A 15410-nucleotide genomic window follows, 5' to 3' on the forward strand; every position below is an offset into this window, starting at 1 on the left:
ATTACTCATGGCATATCAGTATACGTTGTTATTCTGCGCGAGGCCAAGAAAATAGCCCGGGAGCTACACATGATAAGAAGAATAATGTAAGCTTTGTCACAATGTCTGAAGTCGGCTCTCGGCCTGCAAAGTGATCCAGGTCGCTCGACTTAGTGTGCCGAATTTCCTGTACCTTTCCCTTGCATACATCATTACTGAAATTTACATGTTGTCAATAACCTATAAAACAGCATGAAGAGTAGCAAGAATATTAGGCGTTGCTCGCAAATTTCAGAACGTTGAATTGGTTATAATACTCGACGGCACTGTCTTCTGTGTCCCTACCTGATGGTCATGAAAGGCAACATCCCGCTTTTTGACAAGCCGCCAACCGTAACTTAGAGTTCCCCTTACACCTCGAAGCATCATATGTATGAGTTTCCAAATGAGTTATTTGAGCGGAGCAGGAGGTCAAGTGCCACTTGAATGGACTTCTACGCGGTCGCGACGTGCAGATCCCCCAAATATGAAAGGAGGATTTTTTACCTCACGTGTCATCTCGATTCGTCCACCCTGCACTGCCAAGGCAACTTGGCACTGTGGTGGCTGCAGCAACAGTTCAGCTTTCAGAAGATAGCGGCTCGGCACCATGCAATACCTGCAGGGTCACACACTCTTTTGGCATGCTACTAGATGAAAACATCTAACGGGAAAGCTCAGGTGGGGCTTTTGGCGAACATAGACAAGGCTTGTTGCGTGGTAGCTTGCTCTGCAATTTTATTCATTCCCGGCGATAGATCACTTAAGAATTCCCCTTCCCCCTTTGAAACCTACAACGGGCCCCCGGCTTAAGAGCCTGACAGTACTGTTCAAGTTGTTCTCGATGCCAACTTCAAGTCAGAAATCGAAACATGACTTATCGGATTTACACTGGTGCCTGGGTCGACTGGAGCCTTGGAAGGGTCAGTGGTACAACAATCACTCTTTCTGCCCGCGATGGTGCCCTTCTCCTTGCCTTCATTGCAATATTTGTTACAGTAATCGCTGCCAGACTTTGGCGTGTTCTCAGCTTCATATGCCACCAGATACTTGCAGCTGATGGTAAACATGACGGGCTGTACTACCAGCGGCAACTCATCCTCCGAAACATACCCGCTCCGATACCCACTACGTGGCTGTTTCTCCAACAAGCATGGCATTGGAGAGGACATGCGAAACGACCGCTTCTCAGAACTATCCCGTGGGCCTTATGTGGACTCTTGTACGCCTTTCTCCTCGGAATTGCTGCCATATTCTCTTCCAAAATTTCCGATGGTGCCACCAGCTACCGACTACTGGCCGCTGCAGACTGCGGAATATTTGTACCGGCGGACCGAGACGCCCTCCAACAAAAGAGTGCTTACGACAATTCCCTGGCTTCTATTTATGCTCGGCAATGTTATGAGGACTCATCGTCCGCATCGTGCAGCACACTACCTGTCTCATCAATCCGTTGGACTAACGAATCTGTCGAATGTCCCTTCGGAGACGATATTTGCATGGGAAGCAGGTCATTTCGAATGGAGACCGGGATGATCGACTCTCATATACACTTGGGCATCAACGAGCCTCGTCACAATCGAGTCTACTACTGGAGAGAGACGGAATGCTCGCCTCTTGTTACCCAGCGTGGATATTCGAGATTTTTGAACGGTAGTGAGGCGCAGGAGTTTGGCTGGGACGACGATGTGCTCATCAAATACTTTTACGGGAACATGGACTCGAACAACTACACCTACATCTATAACACTTATGGAGAGAGCATGAAAACCAGTTATTCGACCTGGGCTATTCACTCTATGGCCAATTCGAACGATACTATTTGGCGCCCGATAGACGCTTTAGCTCTCGACCACAGAGATGTCACACTGTTGTTCATCGCGCCCAACTCAGTCATCCATCTTGAGCCGAATAACGATCCTGTTTTTGGAGCTAATATTCCAATAGAGCTCGGGGATGGCGATGTAGCCTACCGTCCTGACCGTTATGTTAGCCCCATTGCTTGTGTGGACAGACATCGAATATGCAACCCCAATAACGGCGTCTGCACCGCGCCTCGAGGCGGGACGGAGACCATTCGCAGCGCTAGGGGTCAAGACATTGGTCTCAACGCAGTCCAGCTGGCTAGTGTAGACCGCATTGGATTCTATTTTGCGGCTTCAACCTTCAATCATCTAATCTGGACACGCACGCAAAGCTTCTTGAAGGCACAAGAGCTCGTTGCGGACCTCACGCAGATGGCACTGCCATCGAATCAGTGGCAGATCGAAATGGAATCTTTGTTTGCCGAGAACCTAGCCAAATTGCAACACTATATGTTGGAATACGTGTCAGGTCCCTCCTTGGCCGTGCGTGGCACGGTCGGTAAAGCCTGGGAGACTACCGAGGTTTTCTCTGAGGCTGAAGAAGATTACCAATTAGCACACGAGGGTATGTGCCACAAACAGAGAATCAAAGACTCGCAAGGGACGATTAACTTCTCTGTCGTTGGTCTTTCTCTGCTATTGGGTCTGGGCACAGTCTTCGTTGCTTTCTCGTATTTGCTTGAATTCATTACACAATGTTTCCAGAAAGTAACAGGTCTTGGAATAGAAAAGGCGAAGAGATGGGAGCGTGATGAGAACTTGCAGGTCATGCGGATGCTGTTCGAGTTGAAAGACGCCGGTGTATGGAAGGGTTCAACAGACTCCTTCCCCACAACTGAGTCAAAAGACGTTTTTGAGTATGATGGAGACTGTCTGGGTCGGAATCCTCGTTGTTCGACGCTGGTCCATGAGAACTATGGTAAAAGTTAAGAAGGAACTCACTGTCAGACTTTCACTGCTTGTTGTTCATTCATGTTCTCATCTTACAAAGTGGGATCCGATCTGGTTCCTTTCCACATTAAACCCAACACTTTTCACATGACTGAGGGGAAAGCCTAACCGCTATGTTATAAGCTTCAGTCCTCGATTTTTGGCGGTCAACCCGACCAACTCTCCGTATTACATGCCAGAGGTGACAAGGTTTCTTCATGCTCCGACACCTGGCGTCTATCAATTCCAGGGCAAGAAACAGAATATAAGTCAGTATAGAAGGCATTTGGCAGGTCAGTACACGGCCTGTGACGGATAGAAGGCTCCAGAAAGGAGTTCAACAGATGCCTTGAAGTTCCACAGACTATATAAACTGAACGAGAAAGCAAGTGAGTAGAAGTCTCCTGACGAAGAGCAATAAGGGTTTAGGGCATCGCATATACAATCTACCCGGTAGCTTAATAGTTATGCTATCTTCTTGGAAGTAAATCTCCCTGTAAGTTGCAATCCTGAAATAGTAGTCATGCTGCCCGAAGGACTGATAAGAACGACAAAAGATATGTAGCAAGTTTGTAGCGTAGCTCTTCTGTGATATTCGTTCTACTTAAGGCCATAGAATCAAGGAATCGTCTTGGTAGTGTCTTTGGCAGGCTTTTTCTGGTCGTCGTCGCCATCCTGGCTATCGACCTCGACCTTATCTAAGTTTGCCACGCTATCTCCGGCCTCCCTCAACACCTTCCAGTTGAGCCCAAAATCGAGGATGTCAGGATACTTCCGCACATACCACAACATCCCAAGAATCGCAGCAATGCTGCCCACACTAAAGGCAGCGGCCAACGGAAAGCCAATGGGGTACCTAGGGGAGTCGGCGGTCCTCCAGGCCCTCAGCGGGATGGTGGCATGTCCGACATACACCAACGTGACGGCCAAGCCAACAATGACAGAACGCGCTTCGGGCTCTTTGCGTAAGATGATCGCGAGCCATGCAAGCAACGCGTAGCCCCACGCCGCAGTTGCGAATGTCAAGAAGTAGAAAGTCATGATAGTGCCCCTGCCCCCTGGCCAAGCCGCCAGAACAGACGTTGCCACAAGCTGCAATAGCGCGGCGCCGACGGCGATCTGCCATCTCCAATCTTTCCAGTCACTCAACGCGTTGAGGGAGATATTGGCGACGATGGAGATCGCGTAGCCGCCAAGTGGGATGAGGTTGACCGTGTAGACCGAATAGAGCGCGCTTCCGTCACTAGCCTTGAGACCCTTGAGGTAAAGAAGGAAGTATGAGTTCGCCCGTTGGGACCAGGCGAACTGCAAATATGCTGCCAGGAAGAGGTATGTAATAGGGGAAGTGAAGAGCTTGCGTACGCGCGACCAGAGAGCCTTTCCCCTGACGATCTCTTGAGTTGTAGTTCCAGATTTGGCCATTCTCGAGGCAGCAAGGGCACGCTCATTGTTCGTCAGCCAAAGGGCTCGGGTGGTTGTGGGTGCATCGGGGATGACAATAAAGCCGTACAGACCCCACACGATCGTCATGATGCCCGAGACAACAAAGAGCCATTGCCATCCTTCCAATCCATGGGCGCCGTTGAGGTTCTTGTACAGCGCAGCCTGGAGAATGCCCAGAAACATGCTCCCCGCTTGACTGCTGACGCCGAATATGGCGAGGCGTTTTCCGAGTTCTCTAGGGGTGTACCAGTTGAAAATGAGGTTCACGATACCTGGCCACGACGTTGCCTCGAAAACTCCCAGGAAGAAGCGCAGCACGAATACGGTGCGCGCGTTTTTGGCGGCGAACGTCGCTAGGGTGATTGCGCCCCACACGACTTCGCAGAATGGAAGCCAGAGGGAGGGCCGGACGCGGGTTTGAATGAGCTGTGACGGAACGATGAAGAGCGCGTAGCCGATGGAGAAGTAGGTGGTGAACTCCACAAGCTCGTTGCCGTAGAGGGAGAGTGCCTCCTGCATACCCGAGACGTAGGCCGCCGTTGTCGCGGATTGATCCATGTCTTTCATCAGTCCTGCGATGAAGGCCCATGTCAGGAGGAGGATGTCGAGTTTGAGCACCAGTACGTGTTCGGCATCTTCGAAGTACGGGTGAATATTTGCCAGCCAGGGGATTGAGGGCTTCGTGGACGCAGCACTTGCGTCCGCCGGCGCCGTTTCGGTGTTAGTCGTCGCCATGTTGAAGGACTGCTATGCTCATCAAGCTTTCGGCCAAATTCTCTGGCTCCAGAGATCGCGCCTTGAATGATCACACAAAGTTTGCGGGTGAGCCGAGCTGAATTTTTCACTGGAAGCAGGCTTTGTTAAGTCGTATTTGAACTTGCTGGTCCGACACCAACATGCGATCGTCTTCTACCAAAACTTTTTGAAGCGGATTGTTCCCGACGAGGTGTCGGGTGGCGCCGACGTTCGCAATGCTTCACTTGCGCAACTCAGTATGGCAACATTGCCATCTTGGATGGTGGAATGCGGGAACAAAAGGCCATATACATATCCAGCCGTCAACATTTCTGTCATTTTTCAGACGAACCATGGTCAAAACTTTACGCACGTCCCCGAGTCGTGAGTGCGTAAGCTCGACATGGGATATCCCAGCACAGGGATTGTTGCCGGCCGTGGGGGGAAATGTCGCCATTCCAAGGCTATATGCTGTGACCCGTCGGAGCATAACCGCAAGGTATTCGTCGGGTGCGCGCCGACGGGGAGAAGTAGTCGATCTGCCATGCGAACCTGGAAGGACTTATCTACCCCAAAACATGCGTTCGCGCCCACACTTTCCGGGAAAGCTGGGTACATATATTGAGAGGGCAACGCGAAGTTTCAGCCGAGCTGTCAATCATTGCGTGCTTGGTGGCCAAAGCCTGTTCACAAATCAGCACAAGTAGCTAGTCCTGCACCAAGTCAGTCCAGTCACTATGTCGACCCAACCACTTTACCCCGCTTACCTGCCCACCCGGCCCGACGGTTTCCAGCCAACGATCGATGTTCCGTACTTTGAGGCCGAAGAGCCCGGGACGCGTGCGAAGGCCTCCAAGACATCCGTCTTTCGGGACGGTGCTCGAGTGGAGAACATCACGCCCCGTGTCGGGTCCGAGGTGAGGGGCATCCAGCTCAGCCAGCTGTCCAAGGCTGGTTTGGACGAGGTCGCGCTTTTGGCGGCCGAGAGGGGCGTGCTTGTGTTTGTGAGTTTATACCATTTGGTTCAACTACCAGTTGATGTTGACGACCAATGTGTTTGGTAGAGAGACCAGGACTTTGCCGACGTCGGCTTCGACAAACAAAAGGAGATTGTCCGGCACTACGGACCTCTTCACCAGGTATGAAAGTTCGCCAAGCGATAGTTGAAATTGTGTAGGATGCTACAATTTCAATCGCCTAACTCTTTTGCCAGCATCCGACCATGGGCTATCCTGAAGGCACTAGCCCAGAGTTCCATGTCGTCTACGCCGACGAGAAAGCGTAAGTTCATGAGACGCAAGGAAGAACTATATGTCCTGACCCCCAACAGAGGCAACCTCCGAACTCTCCTCGGACCCCATACGTCCTACGACCTCTGGCACGTGGATCAGACCTTCACCCCAAACGTCCCCTCCACAACCTTCTTCTGGGTCCTTGAGCAGCCCGCCTCCGGCGGCGGCGACACAGCCTTTACCTCCCTCACAGCCGCCTACGCCGCCCTCTCCCCAGCCTTCCGCAGGACCCTCCACGGCCTGCGCCTGTTCCACACCTCCGCCTCTGTAGGCGAAGTCGCTCGCGTTGGTACCGAGCGCGCATTGAAGGAAGCCGTCTCGACGACGCATCCGCTCGTCATCAAGCACCCCGTTACAGGAGCACCGAGTCTATTCGTGAACCCGACCATCGCCCGGCGCGTGGAGGGGTTTTTGCCCGAAGAGTCGGATGCGTTGCTAGGCTTCTTGCATAATCACATTAAAAGTCTCGATTTCAGTTGTCGCGTGAGGTGGGAGAAAGGAACGGTTGTGGTTTGGGACCAGAGGAGTACGGCGCATAGCGCGGTGCCGGATTTCAGAGATGGGGAGAGGAGGCACATGGTGAGGATCATTCCCTACGGTAGCCGGCCCGAACCCGCGTTTCCAGAGGAGCATAAGCGAGCTCAGGGTGATGAGGCATAGTTAATTATCGACCATTCTGTGCAATGATATGGCTCCCTTAGGAAGTATCTGTAGGCTTGACTTCAGCCATGAAAGTGAGAAGAGTAACAGCTCATACGTGACCGGGCGTCTCTCGGCTCAACTGATTCACTCCCATCAAGTCACGTTTGTATCCCTGAACGTGTTCGATCCGCAATGGATCTCCCCGCCCACAACGTGATGCGACAGAAAGTCGTCAAAAAAAGCTCATCTCCATCCCCGCACTGCCATACGTCTCCCTCACAGCCATCCCAATCAGATCGACCCCCTCAGCCACCGGACCCCAAAGCTTGGGACCGAGGTAATGCTGCCATACGGCAGCATCGTCTTAAGGTTCCCAAACGAGAGGATTTCCAAATGGCCGAATCCCCGATGGCCGCTCTCGGGTCTGGAAGCCCACCACCCCCTTGCCTCGAAGTTGTTCGAAGATCTCACGACCCCCAGTGCGGATTGACTGCGCGGAGCGGAGCAATATCCGGTCGAACATGGCCCGTTGGGGCCAGTCATGCTCGCGTACGCGGGCTCGAGAAAGTCGGAGGTCCTGGATTAGCCTCGGCGACCTGTACCAGCTGTGTCCATCGTTAGGACTCAGGCTCGTTCTTTACGACAAGACCAATATAGAAGCCGTCTTCTAAAGGAGTAGCGGTTGGTGTTATGATACCTGCAATGTAGGTGTATGTCTTGGAAATGGCAATAAATGGTGGTCTTGTCATTGACACGCACAACGTGCATCACAGCGACTGAGGCCATCTTCAGGGTCACACTCGACGGCGCCAACTCCCTTCAGAAGAGATTTTTTGGCCAAGACCTTTTTATAGAGTCTTCGGCTCGGCCGTTGTGCATGCGATGCCACCTCGACGCTGCGGCTCATTCATACGATGTCCGTCCCAGCAACAGTCATCGCATGGGCATGGCGAGCAACACGTAGCTGCTCGCCCGAAAGAGCCGCGCGTCGAGCAGTCACGTCCGCGCTGCAGTATTTACTCCGACGCCAACCCCCAGGAGGGGGCGCGCGCGATGAACATTAGATATGTCAATTATCTAACTGGACTTTGATGATCCGCTGGGTTATGCACGCTGGTAAAGGAAAACATAAGAAAAGAGCAATACCCGGGAATCCGCCCCCCCCCCCCATACGCCTGACAGAAGTCTATTGTAAAGCCCAAGTAGGTAGACCAGGAACTAGGTGATGAAACAAAAAAGTGGCGGCCGTCCCGTCGACCTTTAGTGGTCGTACCCAGCGCCGCGCTGCCATGGACTAGGTGAGATATTAGCAAGGGGGCCCACGGCAGAGGACGGTGAGAGTGAGTGGGCTTACCTGTTGTTGTTTTGCAACCGGAACTCGTGCATATTTTGGTGGTTGGCAAAGGGACTTGTCGGCGGAAAGTCGTTCCCGGGCTGGGAGTGTGGCGTGACGGGCGTGCGGGGCCGTATGGACGGGTCCGCGGGGAACATGGGCACGGAGGGGCTGATGGCGGGGCGGGTGCCGGCCGACGGGAGGACCGAGAGCTCGTGGTTGTCGCCGGAGGGTGGGGAGGGCGGCCGGTAGGGGGCGTTGCCCATGCCGCCCTCGATGGCCTTTTCTCCGAAACGCAGCGACTCGCGGCGGTTCGAGTCGTCCTCGTCGAGGTCGAGGAGGCCCTTGTTCTCTGTGCGGTCGCCCTTGCCGGTGACGGAGGGGTCGTTGAGCTGGGTGGGCTGGGTGGTGGGCTGGCCCTTGACGCGCCAGAAGACGAGGATGCTGGAGATCATGACCATGAGCAGGAGGACGAGGGCGAAGGCGGCGTTTACGACGAAGAGCACGACGCCGACGGCGCCGACGACGATGCCGGGGGCGTTGAAGATGTTTGTGAAGATGAGGAGGAAGACGGAGTTGATAAAGTTGATGGCGAAGATGGAGATATTGAACGAGTTGGTGGGCTTGTCCATGTAGGGCTTGACGACGCTGACGCCGATGAGAGCGGCAGCCTCGATGACCATGAGGGCGACGGCCTGGCCAAGGCCGGAGGCCTGGCCAAAGGCGACGACGGCGGCCTTGAGGAAGACGTAGGCGATGAAGGGGATGATGAAGTAGTAGGCGGAGGCGCGGTACTGGACGTAGAGGAAGCCCCACTTGTTGATGATGGCGGGGTTGGAGAAGAGGACGTGGGCGGGGTTCTGGTGGGTGAGGATGGACTGCTTGGCGATGCGGATGACCTTGAAGGAGGCCCAGAAGAGGGTGAAGAGGGTGCCGAAGAAGAAAACGACGGCGAGGACGATGAGGGCGGGCGAGTCGGCCTGGACAAACTCCCAGAGGCACAGGACGGCGATCTGGGGGAAGCCGATGAGGCAGAGGCGGAACAGGATGCCCTTGAGCGTCGTCTTCCAGTCGCGGCGGAACTCGACGAAGCGGTCGCGCTTGGTCCAGTTGTTCTTGGCGGCGATCTCGGTGCCGTAGCGGAAGGCGGCGACGCCGAGGACGGTGAAGAGTACGAAGGCGCAGTAGACGATGAGGCCGGTGAGGAAGAGGTTCGTCGTCTCGATGCGGGCCTTGAACGCGACGCGCTGGATGCCGTAGACGAGGTAGGAGCCGTTCTCGAGCTTGATGTTGGCGCGCTTGGCGAGAGCGCCGAGGCCGCGCTTGACGGAGCCGTGGACCAGGTCGACGGAGCGCTTCGAGACCTGGACCGAGACGCTGCTGACCGTGTCGAGCAGGCGCGAGGCCGTGCCGCCGGTGGAGCGCTGGTACCAGGTGCACAGCGTCTGCATCCAGCCGAGGTGCACGATGCCCATGGACCACTGGAAGTTCTGGGTCCAGCCCTGGACGATGGGGGGCATGTCGACGCCGCTGAGGCCTAGGAAGGCCTGGGCCTGGAAGTAGCCGAAGAGCGAGAGGGCGTTGGCGGCGAGGTGGGCGGCGGCGTCCGAGTGGCCCATGGCGGAGATGATGCCGGCGGAGCCGAGGCCGAGGCCGGCGATGACGGCGGTGGCCCATTTGACGCCGACGAGGTCGACCGTCTTGCCGTTGGAGAAGTCGGCCTCGACGCAGGCGACGGTCTGGTTCGTGTCGGTGAGGTTGACGATGGCGCGGATGGTGGCGTCGAGGTCGGGGATGGTGTAGGCGATGCCGGGCACGGCGTCGAGCTTGTCGCCGATCTCGAACGAGAACTCCATGTCGATCTTGCCGGGCTTCATCGGGCACAGGCCCTGGAGGTTGGAGGTGCACGGGTCGATGGTCATGCGCAGGTACTCGTAGCCGTAGATGCGGAGCGCCACGTCGAAGACGGCCTTGCCCTCGACGGAGACGACGGCGGCGACGTTGGCCGTGACGGAGCCATTGTTGGCCGACACGACAATGTTGAACAGGCTGGCTTCAAAGTCCGAGTCCTTTTGGCAGTTGTTGAGCGAGGACGACTGGAGGATCCGGTCGCCGGCGAGGGCGGAGGGGAGGAAGGCGTAGATGAGGTAGGGAACGACTGCGGTGAGTTTCATTTTGGATTTAGATCGAGGTCGTTTGCCGTCGACGGGTCCGGTTCAGAAGTCCTAAAGAGTTCACTATTCGTCGGGGCGTCCCGTCAGCAAAAAAACAAAGGGCGGAAGAAGGGGCTCTCTGGCCGAGGCCTCTCTACTCACGATGATTTGACCCTTGGAGTCGAACGGTTCGTACGGGAATTATTTAGAAAGAGGGTCCCAAAAGAGCGTCGACCCCCTGAACAAACGAACGAAAAGAATGGCGAGCAAGGCGGATCGACAGACGAGCGACTTTGACCCCGACGAGCACACGGAGAGAGAGAGACTATTCAATCAATAGGACAGAGGGCGCATTCGGGGCGTTTCTTCGAATGCAACACTAGAGTCCAGTCCAGTCCAGTCGCTCGGCCAAAGAAAGAAAATAGGTCAAAAACCGCGTTCAATGAGTGTATATCGAGAGACTAGGCTGAAGCAACAGTCTCTCATGACGGAAGATTGGGGCTTTTGGATCAAGGGGGGGGGGGGCGATGGGGAGTGGGAGGAGGAATGGGGATGGGACGGGTGATAATAGGGGATATGATGGATGGGGGCGTGTCGCACAACTCGGCTACAAGCGTTTTGCCAAGCTGCCAGTTGCCGTTTGATGCATGCAATTTCTCTATACGCGGCGACACGCACCGGTGATCTTGGGGTCTGGAGGCGAAGCACGCTTCGCGGTGGGGGTTCCAAGACAGGCACCAAGAGGAATAAACTCTGTATGTCATGTAGAGTCGCCGTCGTCGCACGTCTTTTCCGCCTGAACATAAGAGGAAGAGGGCGAGAGAGTGAAAGGAACGCTCCCACAACGATCGCCCATGCTGCCACCGCTCCAATGAACCAACACGGGCCGGGCCAGGCGTTGGTTCGTTCGTTGGTTCGTTCGTTCGTTCGTTTGTTCGTTTGTTTGTCCATACCACTAGTATATGCAAGGTAATATTCAAGGTTGAATGTGCAAACTATGCACGTCCACTGATATTCCTGTACCTGGCGCCGTTCCCCCTTGTCTCCCTGCCTGCTCAGCTGAGATAGATGGCTGTACCTTACCTTAGCGTCCCGTCCCCCCTCTCTCTCTCTCTTCTGCTCTCTCTTCCTCAGCTCAGCAGCTCACCTTGCACTGCCCCAAACTCTGCGCGCCAATCTTATTGGGTGACGCATCTCGAGCTGCTCTCCAGATTGTTGTCCCCATTGGTCCCCATTCCACCGCACAAATGGCACGCATTCTTGCCCCTAAATCGCCGAGAGATCCAAGACCCTTGAAACGAGACGAGGCACTTGGTGGTAGTTTATGTACCCGCAACGGGGAGGGGCCAAACGAGAGCCCACCGCAATTCCTCGGATCGACGAATCCGTTCTAGCTGCGCAGAACCTGGGCGCGTCGGAGGGCCACGCAAAGGGTGAGAAGCGAGTCGTAAGCAATACGCCAGGAAATCCTTCTACCACCTTGAGCCAACCGGTGGAACCGCCTGGGCTGGTCTGGTCGCCAATGCATTGGCCCGTCCCCGAAAAAGCTGCCCTGCCGGGTTATGCATGCTTCAGGTCAATCAGGTAAGGCCTCTCCCTCTCTCGCTCTCTCCCTCCCTCTCTCTTCCCCTCTCTGCCTCTCGCGCGCCTTTAACAAAGAGGATTCCCGGGGACGGAGGGAAAGAGGCTCAGCTTCATTCCAGTTTACTAGCCCGTTCGCCCATCGCAATCTCAGTGGACGATGGCGGCGCGGCAGAGCCGTGCGGCCCAGCAAGAAAACTCTCCGCGCTTCTTTGACAGTTGTTTAGTTCCTGGTCCACCAACACAAATCTAGAACGCCGCGCCGGGGAAACCCCTGATTTAGGCGCCCTTGGTGCCGCCAACGCTGCCAAGCGCCCTTTGGTTGGTCGCAGTTGACAGCCGGGCTGAACTGGAACCCTCTTGGCGCTTTCTTCTCCGCCGTTTGGACGGTTGTCCCTTCACGTCGCACGCAGTCGTCGCCGTCTTTTGTGAGCCTAATGACGTCGCAGGCGCCGCGCGGTCCGAGACAAAAACACGCGTTGATCGCAGTGCTTTCTGTCATGAGCAGACAGTAGCAAACACGGCATGCAAGGGAAGCGAGAGAACTCTGCCAAGTTCTGCATAGGCGTGGACTTCGAAACCAGGTTTCCGGTTGGAAGATACAGAGCATAGTTGCTACCATGAGACGCAGCCTCTTGCAACTGCTCAGAGAGCTCGCTTATTGACTGCAGTATGCCACAGTCCTTGCTATCGGTGGAAAGCTAGAGAGCTTGACGCCAAGCAGAAGACGACACGGCATCATCCCGGTTCTCAAATTCGATGCACAACTCAACCCGAGAACACTCTCAGTCCCTGGGAGATGAGGCCAAGTGTTGGCGCCGTCAAAAGCCACAAAGTCAAGCGACTTGGCTAATACTCGAATCAGCTGGCTGACTCTGCCAGTACCCCCCTCGTATGGATACTGCGCCGATGCGAATATGCCCAAGAACCTAGACGAAAGATTTCAGCAGAAACTGCTCCAAAAAAATCTCCCTAGCCAAACATTGCTGATAGCAGGCTTATGAAGGAGACAAAACAGGCCCCCTCAAGACAACGTTTGAGTCAGCATGGTTGGTCGTGAGAGCCCAAATAGCCTCGCGCAGAACAGCCTGCGAGCTGGCAGGCGACTGAAAAGTCACCCGAAAGTGCTCTGGCGTCAGAAACTACTTGCTCATCTGCGACGGCTCCAAGTTGAATTGATCATCTGGTAATTAGCGCGTGCGATCGGCCTCTCAAGTGCCGAGTCTGCTACAGTGCCGTGTCAAAAGTCTGAAAACCCCCGCATCGGAAGTGCACCACATCACCATCCCATCGGTTTTCGGACTTTTGACATGGCACTGTAACAAGCTGCGAAAGCCGGCCACCAGCCAGCGGCCCCGATCTCTGGCTTTGGCCCCACGGGAAACCTTTCGGGGGCCGACATCGCCGCATCCGTGTTTGGCCCGTTGCCGTCTGACGATAAGCGCTTGATAGGCACGTTTTTGGCAGACATCTCATTACAGTCCTCTCCGCCTAGTGACATGCTCTACGAAATGCTTGAATTGTGCATGTTTCACTCCCACCTTGGTGACTCGTAGCCACACTTTCACCAACCTCGCCGCCACATTCGCAGCATCCACAACATGAGTCTCGGCCCGCAATGCTGGCGTTGCCGCAAGAAGCGCCTGCGTTGCGACTCTTCTCACCCGTCATGCAGGAAATGCCTTCTTGCAGAAGCTGAATGTCCAGGCTACGGCGACAAGAGACCGATAGCGTGGCGAAGCCCACTAGTGCCGACGGACAAGGGCATCGTCCGGATCCGGGATCCGGAAAATGTGAAGAAACGCTCTGCCCCGGCCTCCGTCCTAGGCATCGTATGCCGATCGCCAAGGACGGCCGGCTCCGAGATGGAGCTCAAGATAGCCACCGATGCCATGGAATACTGTGGGTAACATGCAATCCATCTGTAACCAATGGTCTGATGCTTCTGGCAGACAACCACCATGTTGCACCAGATCTGGTGCCGTACTCGATAATACGCAGCCCGTACCAGGTGTCTCCGCCACAGGTTATCGAACTGGCCGAGTATCTGCGTAATGCATTCATCTCTATCGCGGCGCTGCACAGACACGTCAGCGGCGAGCCTTCCTTGGTTTTCAAGCTGTCACCTAGTAATGATGGCGGTGCGCAACCGGCCATCCGCTCTCGTGCTAGGGCGGCTGCGACCACGCCAGAAGACTCCGAGCTCTCGAGACTGGTAGCAGCAGGCGATTTCAAGAGCGTCTACTTCGCAACCCAAGCTGGTGCATTGAAGGCCCTGGGTGAAGAACTGCGTACATACCGGCCTGATGAGCCGACAGACGCTTTTAGTCCGAGCATCCTCGTCGGCATCATGGTGATGCTCTCGTCCCAGGTAACGTACCCTTCGCCACCTCGGCGTGCCTGTATCTGGAAGCTGATGGCAGCAATCAGATCCAGTTCTCGGCATACGCCCCCTGGCAATTCCATGTCGACGGAGCCTGGGGTCAGGTTCAAGCCCACGGCGGCTTCGATGTCGTCGCCAGAATGGATGTTGAACTCTGTCGATTGTTGCAGCACTTTGCCGTTTTTGACATATTCGGCATGACCACCCACCGCTTCACAGCGGTGTCTGCCCAGACGGTCGTCCGTCGAGCTTCATCGTACGCCTCGGTATTCGAAAACTTCAATGTGAAAGTCCGTAATCCATGGCAGCTGGTTCCAAACGATTTAGCCAAGATCTTGATCCGGATCAATGTAGTCCGGGCCAACTACGCTTTGTCTTTGAATGCAAAGTCTCGTTTAGAAGGACTCCACGACGTCCTGGACTTTCTCGACGGTTCTTGTCCAGATGACTGGGCTGCCGAAACCCTGACAACTGCCGCAGTTTGGCTGAAGCCGAGTAGACTGAGTGAAGACCGACAAACCAAGGATGCGTGGAGAGCTTTAATGGCAGCATATCACAGCGCTGCCATCTTGTATGCCATCAGCAGCCTCACAGTCTTTGGTGGCAATTTGATGAGTGAAGCTGCTTGGGGTCCGGCTTCCTTCCTTGAGAGGAGGATGAATGCATACCGCGCAGTCCTCTCATCTCTCCGCGTACTCTTCGACCAAAGGGCTCGGAGACAGCGGCATGGCACGGTTGATTCGCAGAGCCCCATCGCAACCAGCGCAGGTCTGTTGCACAAGTTTGTCATTTGGCCGATGGTTATTGCCGGTACCCAATCCGCCCTGATTCATCACGACGAAAATGCCACTAGGTTCCTGTGCTCAGGGATGCAAGCGGTCGGTGAAGAACTGGGCACGGTGAGCATGATAGACGGTGCTCGTCTGGTCCAAAGATTGCATCACGCAAAAGAGCATGGTCGCGACTTCTCGTCATGGGACGACTTATTCGACGGGGCACCCTTGTTTCTCATGTGAAGAAGCTATGCACCAGTCC

At 55.1% G+C, this 15410-nt stretch overlaps 5 protein-coding genes across 5 annotated transcripts; 3 read left to right on the forward strand and 2 right to left on the reverse strand.

Moving 5' to 3' along the window:
- Positions 1–1550: 1550 nt before the first annotated feature.
- ColSpa_03653 (uncharacterized protein) lies at positions 1551–2813 on the forward strand (the record flags this gene model as incomplete). Its single annotated transcript, XM_049269865.1, has 1 exon — positions 1551–2813. The coding sequence occupies one exon, from the start codon at positions 1551–1553 to the stop codon at positions 2811–2813; it is 1263 nt and encodes a 420-aa protein (XP_049125822.1).
- A 618-nt stretch (positions 2814–3431) lies between these two features.
- On the reverse strand, positions 3432–4991 carry ColSpa_03654 (pantothenate transporter liz1; the record flags this gene model as incomplete). Its single annotated transcript, XM_049269866.1, has 1 exon — positions 3432–4991. The coding sequence occupies one exon, from the start codon at positions 4989–4991 to the stop codon at positions 3432–3434; it is 1560 nt and encodes a 519-aa protein (XP_049125823.1).
- A 737-nt stretch (positions 4992–5728) lies between these two features.
- On the forward strand, positions 5729–6943 carry ColSpa_03655 (alpha-ketoglutarate-dependent sulfonate dioxygenase; the record flags this gene model as incomplete). The annotated part of the gene is made up of 4 exons (XM_049269867.1): positions 5729–5995; positions 6056–6130; positions 6205–6272; positions 6322–6943. 4 exons carry the CDS (start codon positions 5729–5731, stop codon positions 6941–6943), a joined length of 1032 nt encoding a protein of 343 aa, XP_049125824.1.
- A 1242-nt stretch (positions 6944–8185) lies between these two features.
- On the reverse strand, positions 8186–10432 carry ColSpa_03656 (flavin carrier protein 2; the record flags this gene model as incomplete). The annotated part of the gene is made up of 3 exons (XM_049269868.1): positions 8186–8219; positions 8280–8602; positions 8987–10432. The coding sequence occupies 3 exons, from the start codon at positions 10430–10432 to the stop codon at positions 8186–8188; spliced, it is 1803 nt and encodes a 600-aa protein (XP_049125825.1).
- Positions 10433–13593: 3161 nt separating this feature from the next.
- ColSpa_03657 (uncharacterized protein) lies at positions 13594–15391 on the forward strand (the record flags this gene model as incomplete). The annotated part of the gene is made up of 3 exons (XM_049269869.1): positions 13594–13894; positions 13966–14363; positions 14429–15391. 3 exons carry the CDS (start codon positions 13594–13596, stop codon positions 15389–15391), a joined length of 1662 nt encoding a protein of 553 aa, XP_049125826.1.
- Between the last annotated feature and the right edge of the window lie 19 nt (positions 15392–15410).

This window comes from Colletotrichum spaethianum, assembly GCF_022836535.1.
Source record: "Colletotrichum spaethianum MAFF 239500 DNA, contig07, whole genome shotgun sequence".
Lineage (NCBI taxonomy): Eukaryota > Fungi > Ascomycota > Sordariomycetes > Glomerellales > Glomerellaceae > Colletotrichum > Colletotrichum spaethianum.